A 16929-nucleotide genomic window follows, 5' to 3' on the forward strand; every position below is an offset into this window, starting at 1 on the left:
AAAAACTGCTGGTTTTTAAGATATTCAAAGTTTAAAAGTTTTAATGGCCGCCATTTTGAAAATACAAAAGACCATTTCATGATAACTTTTTCAGTAATTGGCTTTGTTGTCATAAACATTTGAACCAAATTTGGTACAATGGAACTTATTAGTTTTTAAGATATTAATTTTTATGTAAAAAACACGTACAGTCAGACAGATGGGAAACTAAGCATCGGAGACCCATGTTCATATGGTGAAATATGTTTGTCTTGACCTGAACAATAACATGGTATACCTTTGTCTAGAAAGTCACAGGACACCTTATATATTAATGTCCACTATTAAAATTGGAATCATTTAAATTGATAATAGTTTTCTACAAAACTTAAAAAAAGGATTCAATCTTTTTTATTGTTCAATAATAACATAAACTGAAATATGCTATCACTATTTTAATCACAGAATAGAAATATATAAAGATACCTGATCATCTAAAAAATCCATTAATTCCAGTTTTTTAATTTTTTTATTAACACATTTCAATGGTTCCAAAATTTCTTCTAAAAGTATTGGTTGATAAAGCAAGATTCTCTTGTATAAGCTCAAATTCTGTAGGATGTAAGTTCTTGCCAGTTTAGAAACATCAAATAAACTTCCCACCAAACCAAATTTAATCACAAAACACGCAAGATACTGCACCATTTCAGTAAGCTACATGGACTAATCAATGTACTGAGTCATTCACAACTACATTGTGTAATGTATAATGTTTCTGATAAGAGACAACACTCAGCATTTGTATATTGAAATCTGTCACAATTAAATATACAAAGTGGATGTGGTACAAAGTCAGTAACCTATTTATATATGGGTAAATTAAATGTAAGGAGTAGGGAGAGGGTGAAATGGTTGTGGGCTAATAAGACAAAAAAATATATTTTTACTTAACCCTATAATTTTACTTATTCTAAAAGTGGTAATCAACGAAGCAAGGCAAACTTAAAGTTATTCCACAGCCAGTGCACATGTAGTGTGTTTCTCGCCCACTACGATCAACTTCAGCAATACTTTTATTTACCAAACTATCGTCAGAATCACTTGATTCATCAGGTCTTGGTTAACGAATTGGGTCTGCATCTTGATCGCCAGAAAGGTCACAATTTGCACTAACTCAGAACTATGCATTCAGACAAGTATAAAATAATAAAATGTCCCTTTTATTAGTACAACTAGCTCCTGCCATACCAATTGAAGCAGAGTCAAAATAAAAAAAAACAAAACTAGCAATTACAGTTTGAAAAACGAGAAAACAAACATTTTGTTTCTAACATTCCAGTAAAAATTCACCAAGTGCTTTTGTAGTAGTTCCCTAGTTGGCCGTCACAGTTTAGTAGCAAACAAATGGCACTACTAGAGGCACGTATCATCTTAAAGTTATCATGTGTTCTGTTTGGAAATGAGGTAACGTGCATAGCAGTTGAATGCAAAAGCTGGTCACCCGTGTCAAGAGATTACACCCCTTGTATATTTCATAATCCTCTCAGGTGTATTTAACACATTTTTTCCCCACGTATGTATAAAAAATAGACTTATATTTATTTAAATATATAATGATTTGCATTATATATTGTTCCAAATTTAATGCACGCTGGAGGGAAACTATACAAAATACAGTAAAGTTAAATGGATAATATTCGCTTATTATTTATTGTTAATGCGTAATAACAAGACCAACAAATCAATGTGGCAAAGTTAATCATTGGTTGTGTTGTTTACTCACTGCACTAAAAAACAGTTTTTTTGTCAAATATTTCAAACTGCCACAGCTCTTTCATCAGTACGTATAATGGAACATTTTTTACATGCAATCTCCATTGAATTTCATTACATTTTTTCCATTTTTTAAAAATATTACAAAAAAATTTTTGTGACCAGTAATAAGGTGCTGTAGGATTCAAATACATTTTTTCTAATTCAACAACTTATTTTTTACTTAATCAAAAAAAAATAAGACTTTTTACTGATTTCAAAAATATTTATATCGGTATACTTTCCTTGTGGATTTTGTCAAATAATTCTATATATATATATATATAGAGTGATATTTCACTACACATAGTGTTGGAATCAGCTGTTTAGTTAAACATAGAAATTAAATGACAAGATGAATCTAAAAATTATTTTTACTGCCATTTTTGGGCATCAACAGAACTTTTATGGGACGTTCTATTTGGTGAATCTCAATTGGAAAAAGATGAACCAGACAACTTCATTTGGCTATATTCAACGGCAGAATTGGCTGGAGGCTAGGGGCCAGATGAAATGGTTTGTACGCAAGGTGTTCACATTCACCCAATTTGACGCTCTATGATTTTTACCTTTGATGCTTCATAAAGGGTTCTGTGTACGTGACTCCAATACCTGCTGACTAAGGTTTCTACAGGTGACTTACCCACCTAAAGAACACAACTGAAGAAGTTGCAACAATTACTCTGTAAACACTGACCATTGAATGGTACAATCTCACTTGTTAACTGAATGTTGTTACATAAAGCATAAAATAACAATAAATTATTGGATTTTTAAAACTGAATTGAATTGAATTTATTCATAACGAAATAATACAATATTTTATCCTTACCAACTCAACGTGACTTATCGGTAAGGAGACCTGTTCAAGGAAAATTTACATTTATAATTTTATTAATATTATACTTTGAATTTAGTGAGAGTGATTATAACATTTGAATGGCTGTGGTACAAACATACCTAATATAATAATGAGTGGCAGTTAATAAATAGAAGGAAAACACATAAAAATACTAAATAAATACTCAACAACAACTAAGTTTACCCAAAAACTTAATTTAAAATGGCATAGAGGAATGGAAGAAATAAATGGCTTATTTTTATTCAGTTATAATTTTAAAATATATTTCCAAAGCATTGTAATCATCATCAAAGTTAAAAATAATAATCTACTGTACGTATTATGAAATAATTGCTCTATAAATCAAATTTTTTTTTAACTTCTTAGAGATAAAAATTCAGATTTTTACCCATTCTATAATTTTAGACCAGATGTTATTCAGGAATATAAACTAAGCCGGGTTGCTGATAAAGAACCCTAAACTTGTTGCTTTATATTAAATGAATGGCCAAAACTTTATATAAATTAAAAAAAAAAATACAAACTACACACCCTCATAATCATCAATTTTTACAGAGCACTATTTCGTATTGTTTTCAGATTAGTTTGATAAAATTAGGGTTTTTATTTACAGCTAGACTAAAATTGGTGTTCACTAAAAAAATGTCATTGATTTGTAAGTTTTGAGAACAGTAAATTGTGTAAGAACTTCCAAGAACTCAAAAGATACACAAATAATGCTCGACTACTATGCTTGTAGCTTCACATTTAGTTCCACAATAATATTTAATAGAAGGTGACTTTGAATTATTGAATTAGAGTGTTTGGAGCGATCGGTTGAACATCAGCACATGAACCAGGCACATGCAGACCAGTACCGAGCAGCCCAGTTCCGCCAACCCCAGGAGTAGTAAGGTACAGACTGCGAGTACCAGTCCGGTACCAAGGGCAGTAGTGCGTAACAGCTCATGCCTGAACAGTTCACCACCTGCACACACAATACAAAGTTACAAGATGGATTCGATTTTAATTTGTTAAGTTTGGTATGTATAAAAATGCAAATTAAAGCTTATTTTTGTATAGGTTACGCTCTTAACTTTTGCTACCACAGTACAGGTGGCCACTGATTGTTTTCTAAACATTATCATTACTTTTTTTAAACTAAAATTCTCACATTATCTGACAGAGTACTGTAGTTTCTTTTAGTGAATTATACAAAATTCATTCAATGAGTAACAGGAAAAATTGCTGCATCTCGGAAATGGGTTGTTTAATACAATATTTTAATGACATTGAGTTGGCATCTTATTTCTCATCAGTTGTTCAAGAGTATTTGGGAAATACTCCTTTATACTCTCTTCAGATGCTGCACTAAGCGGGTGTAATGGAGCTAAATTCAACATTCGTAGGTAAATAATTAGTTATAGTAATTAAGATCAGAGATGAAGAAACTTAAATTGTACTTCAAGTACCTCAATCAGGAATGGACTCATCTTTAGTGGCCTCTCTTTAATTCATTTACTGTAATTCCAAATTATTCAGCTCTTCTTGCTATCTTTTCTGAATGTTTCTAACTTTATAATAATATGTGACAAATTCAAAAATCTAGAATTCTGAGCTGAAATGGCATTATGATATAGTGCTCAAATATGGCTTAATTTATTTGTTCAGTGTTTAATTTCACACACACAAAAATGTAATTGTTTTGAGTAAATGGTGTTTGTCAAAATTTGTGGTTTGCGTTTTGTATCATCTTCAGGTAATCTGCAATCCAATCTCATCTTCTATACATATCCTTTTCCTGTCAATATACTGATAATTGCCAATTCATATTTAAGTCCCTTGGAACTGAATGATACACTCAGTATCTTTTTTTCCTTTTAACAAATCGTTAAGACAAATGGTCATTCCTTTTTCTTGCAGAAATGCGCTTGAGAAAATATTATTTTAATTCCAAATTTTGCAAAACTCACTATCAGTTATATCTGACTGAAGAACTGTTCATGTTAGTCTGCAATCCATTAGACTAAAAACACAAACTGCATCCTTTGCTATTCTTCTCAAGAACTATCTCAACAGCCAGTGAGCAGTCTCAACCTGACGAAAATGGACTTATAGGTTATTTTATGCTTGAAACCAAAACATAAGCCTTCTCAGGAATCTCATGTGATTCCTGAAACGGACTCATACCAGAATCAGAGTTGAAAAAGGTTTTAACATTTATCGTACTTTTACAGGTAAAAAAAGCCACAAATTTACTGATGTAAAAATATTCATTCCTTTTAGAACAAGTTAAACTTTTACTACCTGACAATTTGTTCATATATTTTCTCTGCTATTATCACAAATGGTTTTAATAACTCAAACATTTTCATTATAAACTAAACTATCAACTTTTTGAGTTTTATTGGATTTACTTGATTAATTTTGGCACGATAGAGAATAGTGACCAGAACATAACCAAATATTACGTTGCAAGACTGCCAAAGACATAACGTACTAAGCACATATTTTATTAAACATCCTAAAAACATCTTCCTCTTACTCTATAATAAAACTATATTATTGAACACAACTCAATCCCATTAGAAATAAAAAATATTAACTTCCAATAAGGTTGGGTAATTTTTAACCCTTTTTTGCCTTAAGGGGAGTCGGAACGCAAAAAAATAAAATTTATACAATTTTTTTTATTTTTTATTTTGATTTGTTAGTTTATTCCCTTTAAAAAAATATAACTCTCACAGTTGTATCTTATTCATAAGTTTCAAAATTAAATAAAAACTAGAGGTATGTCTGCTGTTTTTGGTCGGAAAACGCGTTGAGAAAGCTGACCACTTCTTTCAGCACATTGTATAGTGCACACTTCTCTATACACAGAGAAGTTTTAACCTCTATGACTTGATTCTTACTCTGTGTTACCTCTGATGTTACTTGACATCTGATTTTCCTATTAGCCTATGTTTGTTGTGAAATAAATAAATAAAAATAAAATTAGGTGACGGTAAGGTGCTTGGGGGAAAGAAAAGACTAACAGACGCCCAAATAGACAAATTACAAACATATTATGGCCTTGCAATAAGAAGAGGTGTAAAGAATGTAGAAGAAATTAAGAAAAATATTCGGGCCAACTACTTTCATAAACTCTCCACTAATGAAAATCCTCAACACGATTTGTGTCCGAAAGGCGTAGACTCGTGGTGTGGTTATGAGAAGGCTAAGGCTCAAGGTACAGTTTATGACCACAAAGATAGCCTACCTCAAGAGATAATGTTAGAAATAAAATACATCTACAGGGCACTAACAAATTCTGAGTTGTTAAAATAATGTTTACACGGACATACGCAGAATCCAAACGAGAGCTTCAACAATGTGGTATGGGCCAAAATTCCAAAACGGGTCTTCGTAAGGCTGGATACGTTGAAACTTGGTGTATATGATGCTGTAATTTTATTCAATGATGGAAATAGTGGCAAACTTGAAGTTTTCCAGAAGCTTGGACTAAGTTTATGTGATAGGTCAGTGAGTGCTTTGCGCGGAATTGATGAATTGCGACAGAGGAAAAGTGAGAAAGCTGCGGAAGGAATAATGAAAGAAGCCAGACAAGAAAGAAGAAAAAGAAGAATGGTTCAAAATGAAAAGGATGATGAAGCAGATGGACCCCAGTATGGCCCAGGACTTTTCTAAGGTAGACCTAGAGCCTCATTTTGTCTTCTTTTCACAATAAATGCGATTTCCGGAAAGTTAGCCTTTTTCTCATAAAGGTACATTTTTCTCAGGAAGTATTCAAGATACAGTACTGAAATTTTCCCCACATAATCTATACGCTATTGCCAACAATCAGACCCAATTTCATACAATTTGCAATCTTAGTTTTGCTGCTATAAAACTTTTACCAAACGATTACGTGATTTTTTAAATTGATTTGGAAAAAAATTTTTTCACTAGGAAAAACTTTTTGAAAGTTATCCAAGTTGGGTCTGATTACACAAAATAAGGTTGAAAAAATTATGACTGTAGCCTAAGTACTTTCTGAGAAAAATGTACCTTTGTTAACATGGGGAAGATGGGCGTTCCGACTCCCCTTAACAAAAGAATCAAGATCACATTTTAGATATATTACCCAACATGTGTGTATACGTTGAACTGACCTGCGGTATCCCCGAGTACGGGTATTGCTGGCTTGGCACATACGTAGGACGATACGTCGGTGCGACAGTGGTGGTTGTGGTGACATTACCGTATGGATTGTACGGCCACACATACGAGTAGTTATAGTTTGGATACTGGACAGGTGGTACCTGAATGTAGTATGTTTGAGCAGCGGAAGATACCTGCAAAAATATTGAGACCACTTATTACAATATTAATTAACATCAACTTTTAAAATTATTTTTTCTTTAACGTCCACCACTCATTTCTTATACTGAGATGATTCTTAAGTTATATTTTATGTAATTATTGTATTGGGGTAATGTAAAAAAAAAGGTAAAGAACATATTATTTTGTCAGGCAAAGTTAAGGCTAAGAAGCTCCCTATAACACTTTAACCTAGGGACTAACGGCTTAAAGAGGTTAACCACCACCAATGGCCGGGCAGATCGGCTGCGCTCTACATTGCTTGACTAGGTTGTCATGCGAGTTTGAGTCTTAGACCACTCAGATATCCTACTGTGTTGTCTTGAGCCCACACAAAACCCATTTCACGGAGCAAGTATTTTGTTGGTGAACTTATTTTAACCCTGGATTTATCAACACATCAATTTCCAAGGCCTCAGTCTAGTTACTGTGTTATTGCCATACTAACTGGTAACCAGTAAGAGATGACATGGCAAAACCAGCCATTGGTATTCCCAGGACTTTAATGGACTTCGGTCAGACAAAACAAAACCTAATAAATACTATGTTAATCATGGTTGTTGATTCTTGTAATAACTTGTTTTTATGATTTTGTGTCGTAAGTTCTCAAAATAAATAGTGAGTGAATTTTTTATCTGCCTTACTATAATTAATATTTTTATAAAATATTCAACATTAATTGGTCACCAAATTTGATAGAGAAACATTAAAGACCTCTAGTTTCTCCCATTCTTTTTCTTTTTATAATAAATTTTAAATGAGGTGTCACTTGCTAGGGGGTTCCTATTTAAAAATTTTGACTTAACCCCAAATTACCCCAGTTTGGGAGGGGTAAGTAATACATTTTCATACACCAAAAACCCCCCCAGTTGGTTATATAAACAGCTCCCAAAGTAAATCACTCCATCTCTATTCATAAGAAAGTTAATAGAGGTGTGGGACTTTTAAAAAACCTGGTATTAACATGTATTGTGTTGTACTAGACAGCAAAATATATTTAAAGGTACATGCTGACTGCATCCACCAAATAAATAACCTTAAAGAAAGAAATATCAATCAACCCTTGTCATGTCCCATGATATGATACTTTAAAGAAAACAAAATACTATTTTATATATTACTTGTATATTACCTTAAGGGCAACTTTCATAGCAGGACGTCCCATCACACCTAGAAAATAAAAAAACTTTTAAAATTCTGTTCAATAAAATATAAATTATAGTCTTATTTGGAAATCATAGCAAATACAAAACTTACTCGTGTACATTAAACCAGTAAAGACATTATATGTTAACTTAGTGTCAAGCAAACGTTGAAATAAAATGGAATTTATATTTTTAATCTTGAACAGATTTAAAATAAATTAAAATGTTGACAGCTGGACAATAAACAACAAATCTGTTAGACAATATTTTTCAATGTTGATGGTATTTAGAAAATATCCATTTAAGTTCTGATTTATGCTTTCAGTTATTGAACTATGTCATAATTTCTTGCAAATTTAATGGCCCTTTTACAAATTAAAACTGGCTCCTTTGCACCACAATCAGGTGTATAACCAATACAATGAAATAAAAAAGTTTGTACGTGAAAACATGACTAATTAATGTTACAGCTAAGCATAAAACGTTAAAACATTTTGATTAGTGTAATTTGTTTTGTTTGCACTACATCAAATGAAGTTAACTACATCAAGAGAATCTTTTAGTTACAGTGAATTAATTGTAAAAGGTTACATACCTTATCAGTCCTCTAGATTACTACAGATGCAATAAAAACACATTTGTATTGCTCAAGTTTATAGCAATAGAACTGTCAACAGTGGGCATGTCATAAAATAAAATATTTATTTCATTGCATTTGATGACAACCATTCAGTTTTAGTTCGTACTTTATATCCACACAGGCAAGATTTGAAAATAATAATTTATTTTGTAAAACTGCACTAATCTAATCAAGGTTTGTTAAAAATTGAGGACTGGATAATGTATATGATCTTTTGTATTAAAACATTATATTAGTTTTGGAAGCACAAATTTATGAAAATAAAAGCGCATAGTTAATTTTTATTGAGAAATCAATCAAGGAAAATGTATTAATTGTAGAAAAAAGACCAAATACAATTGTTAATAAATATATAATTTATTAGCTAAATGCTTAAACCCAGACACATATAAAACAATTGTATTGTTGCGATGAATCTTGATTTTTTTTTTTTAATTGTGTAAAAGCAGTGTTTTTTATAATCAATTCTACTGAGCAGAATAATACATACAACTCACCAATGCATAAACAAAAATAGAATACATTTTTAACGGATTTAAACACTGACATGTTGGCCGGACTGGAGATAATATCCAACTGAATGGCAATTTCTCTAGGCACTCTGCACTGACTGGAGCAATGACTTTGGAGGACCTCTAGAGATGGAAGTGGACATGACTGTCAGATGTGACAGCAGTCCGCTGACAATGGCAAATAATGGTGTCAACAGCATGCCTTTGTGTGCTTTGTTGGCTGTTAATCAGTAAAAATGACAGTTTCCTACATTACTATATTATCATTGTCATCATCAAAATTCAATCGAAGTTTTGGTTTTCCATGAATACAAAGCCATCGAATAAAGATTTTCTCCATAAGAAAACAAGAAAGATTTCAATTGCTATTTTTATTTAAGAAATAGTGGTTCTATAAAATAAATTATATATCAATGGAAAGTAAGACAAAATTCCTAAGAATGATTATTGATAGCAATTTATCATGGAACAATCACATTGACATACTCTCCAAAAAGTTAAATTCATGCCTACATGTTTTAAAAAGAGTAAAGCATGCCAGTGATGAAGCAACTACAAAAATTGCCTAATGTTCATTATTCGAGCCACACTTAAGATACAGTCTTGCAGTTTGGGGAGGCACAACTGCAGGAAACTTAAATAGAATACTGCTACTATAGAAAAGAGCAGTCAGGATCATGTCTGGCCTTGGCCCAAGGGAAAGCTGCAGAGATGCCTTCCTTCACCAGGGAATCATAACGATTATCGACCTATACATCAGAGAAGTCATAGTCCATGATGACAAAGAGCAATTGGAAGGAGGCCATGACTTCCATACCTACAGCACCTGCCATGCTTCAAATTTTCATCTGCCATTACATCACACTGCACTATTTGAAAGGAAACCATCCTACATAGGCAGACAAATCTTCAACCATCTTCCTGAAGATATAAAAATGCTACAAGGACAGAGACTGAAGACAGCACTGACCAAATGGCTCTCTAGCCGTCCATTCTACACAATGGATGAGTTCTTGAACTGGAAAAGACAAGAGAAATACTCTAAAAAAAAACTAATCATGTAATATTTGACGACATCGCATTTCTTGATGATTTGTAAATAAAGAATTTGTCTATTGTCTATTGTATGTTTTCAGTTTATTGCCCAACACAATTGTCAATGTAATAGTTATTTAAGCAGAAATCTGACAGATAAAAAAGAGATTAAGCAGGAATTTAATGTAGTTCACCTTTGTCTAGTTTACATATGTCCAATTACTGTGCATACACAAAAATTTACCTTAGGACTTACAACTGAGCAGCCCAAAGAATGTTCAGGAGCAGCGCAAACTGCAGAGATATTGCAAAGGGAGATGGGTAACCTGGGTAATGTTATCTCAGTATCAACAGCCATTTAGTAAACCTCTGCGTTTTTCATCTGCATGGAGAAGTAGTCATGCTCCATCAGTCCGTTACAGTACAAGACTTCCATGGTGGCTATGGGTGAGACCGAGATTAAATCACAATCCCCGTTGGCCATCCAGAATTGTCAGTCTGGAAGCAAGACAAATATCTTGTAGGTTTAAGTTCCTTACCCTGCAGAACATGAACGTAACTATATTCATAACATCTACCAAGAGGCAAGACTTTCACATTTACGTACTATTTTCAACTACTAAGAAAGTCAATTGATGATGTTTTTTTTGGCAATCCCAACGATTCTCCCTTTCTAACATGTTAGGATGAAAATGAAAGCAAAAACAATCTGAAAGCTCAACATTTGACCAGTGCAGGGTAGTCAGGACCTGAGACGTAACCAACAGCTGATATACTCAGCTGTCAATGCATGTCAACTGCCACTCATTTCCAATAAGAATATTTAAAAATTTGTAAATTATTAGTAATTGATTCTATGGTTTATCTACCAATTTGTATCCAAATTTACTAATTTAAATTCATCAAGAAAGCTGTAATTGGCTGGGTTCCGATCCTCGTTGCTCTTTCAGTCCAATGTGGACCAAACTCAAGCAATATTTGGCAACAGAGTGTTCAAACCACAAAAATAATTTGAACTTTTCAATTTTGAACATTTAATTTTTAATAGGGATAGCATAAAATTGTAAACCATCAGCCTAAATGTTTCAAAATTTATTTTAAAACATGTTCTTTTTTATACAATATTAGTGCTTTTCTACAAAAACAGTTAATAATTTTAGATTAAACTAAGACAAATTACCTGTCAAAAGGATCAATACTTTTAATGTTGTAACACAAAAGCAATAGACCAAGTTAGAGTAATAAATTTCTTGAAAGTGTGCTGTAGAAAATTAATGTAAAACTATTAACAGATTATTAATACAGTGGAACATTGATAACTAAACTGTTTTAATTTGAAATTTTAGATATTTTGAACTGTTCTTCCTGTTTTAGTAGTGTTAAAATATAATTTAATTACACATAATGTTAAAATATGATTGAATTACACATAATGTTAAAATATGATGTTAGTTTGAATTTTATTTGAGCTAATTCTAACTGATTATATCATTATTCATAATTTCTGTTGTAGAATTCATAAAAGTAGAGTAGACATTTTACAATGCATCATTTAATAATGCAGTTACCTAAATATGGTTGTATTCACAGCTGCCACATTGGCTACTGTGTAGTCATACTCGCTGACTAGGGTAATTTACACACACAATGTTTATAAGAAACACTACTCATAATAGATTGTACATTTAAATTATAAATAGTTAAATCCCTTGAACGATCTAACGATCTATGTAGCTCATGTTCTCACTGAGCATTCAAGTTCATGTAAATGAAAAATGAAATGAAATGAAAAATTGTTTATTTAAACAGTCAAAGTTAGGGCCTCATGGCCCTTTCTTACACTACTTGTACAATGAGTAAAAGCTGTATTATCGTTACCTCTAAAGCCTTGGTTTGAAACTCAACAAGCAGTGTTGTAAAAAAAACGTACTTATATTTAAATAATCCTGCTCTTCAAATTAAAAAGCGACCTTGATAGCAATTTTTATTTATAACACTCACCTTAACCATAACTTTTCAGTTGTTAGGACAGCGGAAAATTTTATCACCGCATTCTTTGTAATCACTCCAAATCTGGTACATCTCCTCGACAGTCAACTGCATGGCATTACAGGTATTGGAATGGCACTTTTCATTGCAAGCCCAGTAACATGCCTCTCCAACATGCCTTGACGCGTTCATTGCTTCTAGCCAGATTCCGAGAGCAACGTCTTCACCTTGGTAACTGGTGGACAGAGTTTCTATTCTGAAAAAAAAAATAAATAAATAAATAACTCGTGATAACTTTAATATAACCACCTATATTTCTAAAATCTGTTGCCTAGAATAATAAATAAAATAATTGTATTTTTTTATTATACTATCGCAGGAAATTTTCTTTTTGCTAGTCTTCCTGATGATTCTAATGCAATTTTTATCAAGATTAAATAAATTTTTTTTAAGCAATAGGTAACAAAAGATTTTTAAATAAAATCCCCAATGAAATACTACTGCAATAAATTAAATATTTCCTGGATTTCAAAGTTTTCAATTATAGATAGCCTATATTATTGGCCAAAACAAGAAAGACTTACAATTTTATAAAATTAAAATTTTTAGAATTTTAACTTCATCAAAATTTATTTTATTTTACTTCTGTGTATGCTAAATTTGAAACAATTTATTTTAATAATATGGTTAATCAACTAACTCTCTATGGTTGATCTCTTGCTCTCTATTTTTAAGATCTTCACTTGCTGATGATAATTGATGACAATCCACCTGAAGAATTTAAAAAAATCATGCATTATATTGTTTAAAACTATAAAAACAGTTTCTATCTCTCTGTCTGACGTAAGCTGTCTCTTTGTAAATAAATTATATGATTCATAATTTAAAACTTCCAGTAATTGAAGTACAACCTTCCTACTGTTGGAGCAAATATAAAATATTGTTTTAATTTTGCATCAATTCGACATGGAGTGCAACAACAAGATTTTACCAATTTTCATTATTTCAAAAATTTTTATTGTCATAAAAAAAAAAATATATATATATATTGGAACACAAAGCGGAAATATGTCTAATATTGCGAGTGGGTCACAACCTAATACTGTAAGCAATGGAAACTAGCCAATAGCCAATAATGGGATAATTATAATTTTATTCATGTATACTAGTTGACAAACTTATTGCTCTTGTAGCAAACCACTCTTACTTAACCACTTCATTTTATATAATTAAATTTTACAAGAATTCTGCACAATTCTGTTCAGTCACCTGGTGTTAAGCCAGGTCAAGGCACGGCGAGAAAGGACGTATCCTGCTCCACTAGGAAATGGAGGATAAACCTCTCGTTGATAAACTGTCTCACGCCACTTTCCTCGTCTGTGAACTGGCCAGCCGACACGGAAACATGACCACCAATCCCAATGAGTGTGTTTATTCAATTCCGCTTTCACAGTTGGAATGTCGATAAATGTGTCATCATCTGTTTTCAAAATGTATTTTACATTATGATGTTTGTAAACCCTGAAAAATAAGTAATTTTGTTTTACTGTAATAACAATTATCAGAAAATACTTAATAAACCTTTCATGCAAGAACATTTATAAAAAAAAAAAAAAAAAAAACAGTAGCAGTCGTGGGACTGCCGATAGAAGTGAAAACGGAACTATTAAGTTGAGAGTAATTAACAATACGTTATAGTAGCAGTACATCTGTAATTGTCAATGTGACGCGTTTTTAATTTTCCAATTTTAAAATCCACGAAAACATATTATCAAATAACTAGAAATCTATTTTACCACGCTAGTAAGATAAATCTTATACCGTAATAATACTCATTTCATGATGAAGAGGTTAAATATTAAAAACATAATTAAAATGAATAATGCTAAATTTTAAATACAAATATTCGTACAAATATTAAAAATGTTTAAAAATATATTCGTTGTTTTCATTATTCATTTATCTGTATAAAAATATGTTGTAATTGCTCAATATTAATAGTTAGTTAAACATAGAATACAAGTGAGTAAACACCGAGTGAACAACAGTGAGTTGAACACCGTTGTAAATAATACAGTTATTGCTACGGATAAAGTATATAATTGCAATAACAATTAAACCCACAATATTTTTAAAACTAATAAATTAGTTAAATTAACTTGGTTCTTTCGTAAAGGTATTTTTATTGCACAATAAACTAATTTATTGAGTTAATACGGTATCAGTGAGCCAATGCGCCAACTACAGTTCCGGCAGAAACGTTCACTCATCACTTCATACGCTACTACAGGCTAAACTAAACTTCCAATAAAAAAATGATAAATTACAAAAAAAAATATTCATCTATTTTCACACAACTTTCTCGCTGACAAATTTTGTCTGACCAAAAAATAAAAAAAATCCTCGCTTACTACTTTTTTCTTGTCATTGTAAACGCTATGTAAAATGTAAACAATAATCAAAATTATTTCGAAATTTTTTTAATATTTAAAAATGTAACCAATAAATTGCCAATATTAAGAGCTTTAATTTGACGCATCTGAAAGAATTGTACGACATTGGCTTCACTTTTAAATCGCGAGAGGAAGCCGTAAAGGTCACTGATTTTCGCAGTCTGTTTTCATACTCCGCCGGGACAGTTTTAACACAGCGAGACTGACTTTTTCATGCAGGTTAGTAGTCCGCGGCCAAGTCTACGGTTAAAAAACACAGCGAAACTGACTTTTTCATGCAGGTTAGTATCATTAGCATGTCGGTGACGCGAACCGAGGATTTTACCCTCTACCAAAACGCTCAACGCGCCTAAAGAAGTTTTCACTTCAAAAAAGACTTCACTGAGGTCAAACGTAAGTAATGATGTGCACTTTGAATTTCTGCAGTGCGTGAAAACACAGCACTGCTGCCATCTTAAGCACTTTATTTGGGTTTGTTGTAAATATTCGTACTTTGTTTGATTGTGAAGTCAGATAGACAAACGTAGTGTTGATTCAATGTGAATGTTGTTTAGCTCCAGTTTATTACTCAATTGTGTACCTGATGAGGCAGTGAGAATACATCTTCATCTCTTACACTATATTTTGTAGTCTGGGTGTCTCTGATGTTGAAACAATATAGAGTACATTTTGGGCTTCATGACTCCACATTCCAGGAGTCAAAACTGTGATTTCAGTCGCTAAATCAAGGTGAACTGGAGCTAAACTCATCATTCAAAAGTGAAATGAATCAATAAACTACGAGAAGTTGTATATCCCTAAGTTAAGAATACCAAAATTTTGAGATAAAATATATAACGTAAATTAACTTTTATTAGATTAACATTTCCTATTTTATAGTAAACAAAGAATTAGAATCAAACTCACAACCAAGAATTTTGACATGATACGATAATGTAGCTATGGTAGGAAGGGTTCATTCAGTTGAATTTTGAGTTTAGCTACAGTTCACTTCCCTTTTATTACAGCATCTGATATCTGACGCTGTCTCAGACTTGACTCCTGGAATCTGGAGTCATGTTCGTCTCAAGAGATCTAAAGAAAGTCAATGACGAGGAAGCTCCAAACAAAACTTTAATATCGTTTCGACATCAGAGATGTTAATGTTTCGTTTTGGGCTTCTTCGTCATCGACTTTCTTTAGATCTCTTCAGACGAACATGACTCCAGATTCCAGGAGTCAAGTCTGAGACACCATCAGATACCAGACGCTGCAATAATAAGGAGCTAAATTCAAATGATACGGTAGATGTGACCTGTCATTCCCAATACGAATAGTGAGATTAATTGTCTAGGATCTAGTCTAGAAAAAAATTAAGTTATAAAACAGAACTTACAACGAACCAGTAACTTACCATTCGATGAAAAGCAGAACTTTCTGTGGAAGGTTACGATACACGTCCACCATATCCAGAAGGAGAATATCGTTGTACTGACTAACTTCTTGTTGTAACTGGTTGTAGACTTGGTCTGTGTAAAGTGACCATTCATCTGCTCTTCGTTGTGTTCCGTCTTCATGAGAACGCAACTGATCCAAATCTGAATAAAACATGGAAGAAGAGGTAAATAACCTTTGTAAATTCCTGCCAAAGATTTATTTATAACGTAGCAATATAACTTTAAATAAGATCATAAAACAGTACTTTAATTTATTTATTCCAATAGACTACTCCACATATTACTATTGAGTAGTCACATTAAAATTTGAGAAGTGTGATTCCAATTATACAATTTAACCAGCAGAAAATTGAAACTGAAATGTAAACTAAAATAAAAAATACAAATTTAAACATTCAACTATAGTTTATAAATTAATATCAAATGTTTAACCCTTTGCAGTATTTATTGTATGAAACTAAAAATTATAATTGGCTGAGCATTATATAAAGCTAATCACTCACTCATGGGACTGGAACATTTTCATTTCTACCAGTCTATCCGTCTGTACGATATCTTGAAAATCAACTAATATTTAAATTTGAAACTTTTTATGAAGCTTCATTTCTATATGAACAATCAAGTTTGATGGTGGTGCATGTCAATCCGTAGAATTTGGTTGAGTGTGAGTTAATATTTTTACATTAGTAAAAGTAAAAAAGTAAAGAATGTCTTATTTTACCAGGCGA

General features: G+C 32.0%; 3 protein-coding genes across 9 annotated transcripts in view; all 3 read right to left on the reverse strand.

The window, feature by feature from the left end:
- The window catches only part of LOC124356621 (methionine--tRNA ligase, mitochondrial), a 34745-nt gene extending 34034 nt beyond the window's left edge, over positions 1-711 (reverse strand). Inside the window, exon 1 of the mRNA XM_046807728.1 lies at positions 466-711. The gene's annotated coding sequence lies outside the window, so the exon portion shown is untranslated. The remainder of the gene's footprint in view (positions 1-465) is intronic.
- Positions 712-2242: 1531 nt separating this feature from the next.
- Positions 2243-10704, reverse strand: LOC124356625. 2 transcript variants are annotated; one of them, XM_046807739.1, is made up of 4 exons: positions 10580-10662; positions 8124-8161; positions 6784-6966; positions 2243-3620 (listed from the first exon to the last, which is right to left on the reverse strand). In XM_046807739.1, exons 2-4 carry the CDS (start codon positions 8154-8156, stop codon positions 3477-3479), a joined length of 360 nt encoding a protein of 119 aa, XP_046663695.1. In that variant the 5' UTR covers positions 8157-8161; positions 10580-10662; the 3' UTR covers positions 2243-3476. The 2 variants fall into 2 exon arrangements, with proteins under 2 accessions (XP_046663695.1, XP_046663694.1); XM_046807738.1 differs by having other exon boundaries at positions 2245-3620; positions 10568-10704.
- A 15-nt stretch (positions 10705-10719) lies between these two features.
- The window catches only part of LOC124356624 (UDP-GalNAc:beta-1,3-N-acetylgalactosaminyltransferase 2-like), a 40857-nt gene continuing 34647 nt past the window's right edge, over positions 10720-16929 (reverse strand). For 3 of the 6 annotated variants that reach the window (XM_046807735.1, XM_046807734.1, XM_046807731.1), the window contains exons 5-8: positions 16159-16342; positions 13582-13833; positions 12325-12568; positions 10720-10821 (exon numbers count right to left, since the gene is read on the reverse strand). In XM_046807735.1, the coding sequence (XP_046663691.1) occupies positions 12340-12568; positions 13582-13833; positions 16159-16342 (665 nt within the window). In that variant the 3' untranslated portion in view covers positions 10720-10821; positions 12325-12339. Of the gene's footprint in view, positions 10864-12324; positions 12569-13581; positions 13834-16158; positions 16343-16929 lie in introns of those variants that run through there. The other 3 variants (XM_046807733.1, XM_046807737.1, XM_046807736.1) reach the window with 3 other exon arrangements.

This window comes from Homalodisca vitripennis, chromosome 3 (assembly GCF_021130785.1).
Source record: "Homalodisca vitripennis isolate AUS2020 chromosome 3, UT_GWSS_2.1, whole genome shotgun sequence".
NCBI lineage: Eukaryota > Metazoa > Arthropoda > Insecta > Hemiptera > Cicadellidae > Homalodisca > Homalodisca vitripennis.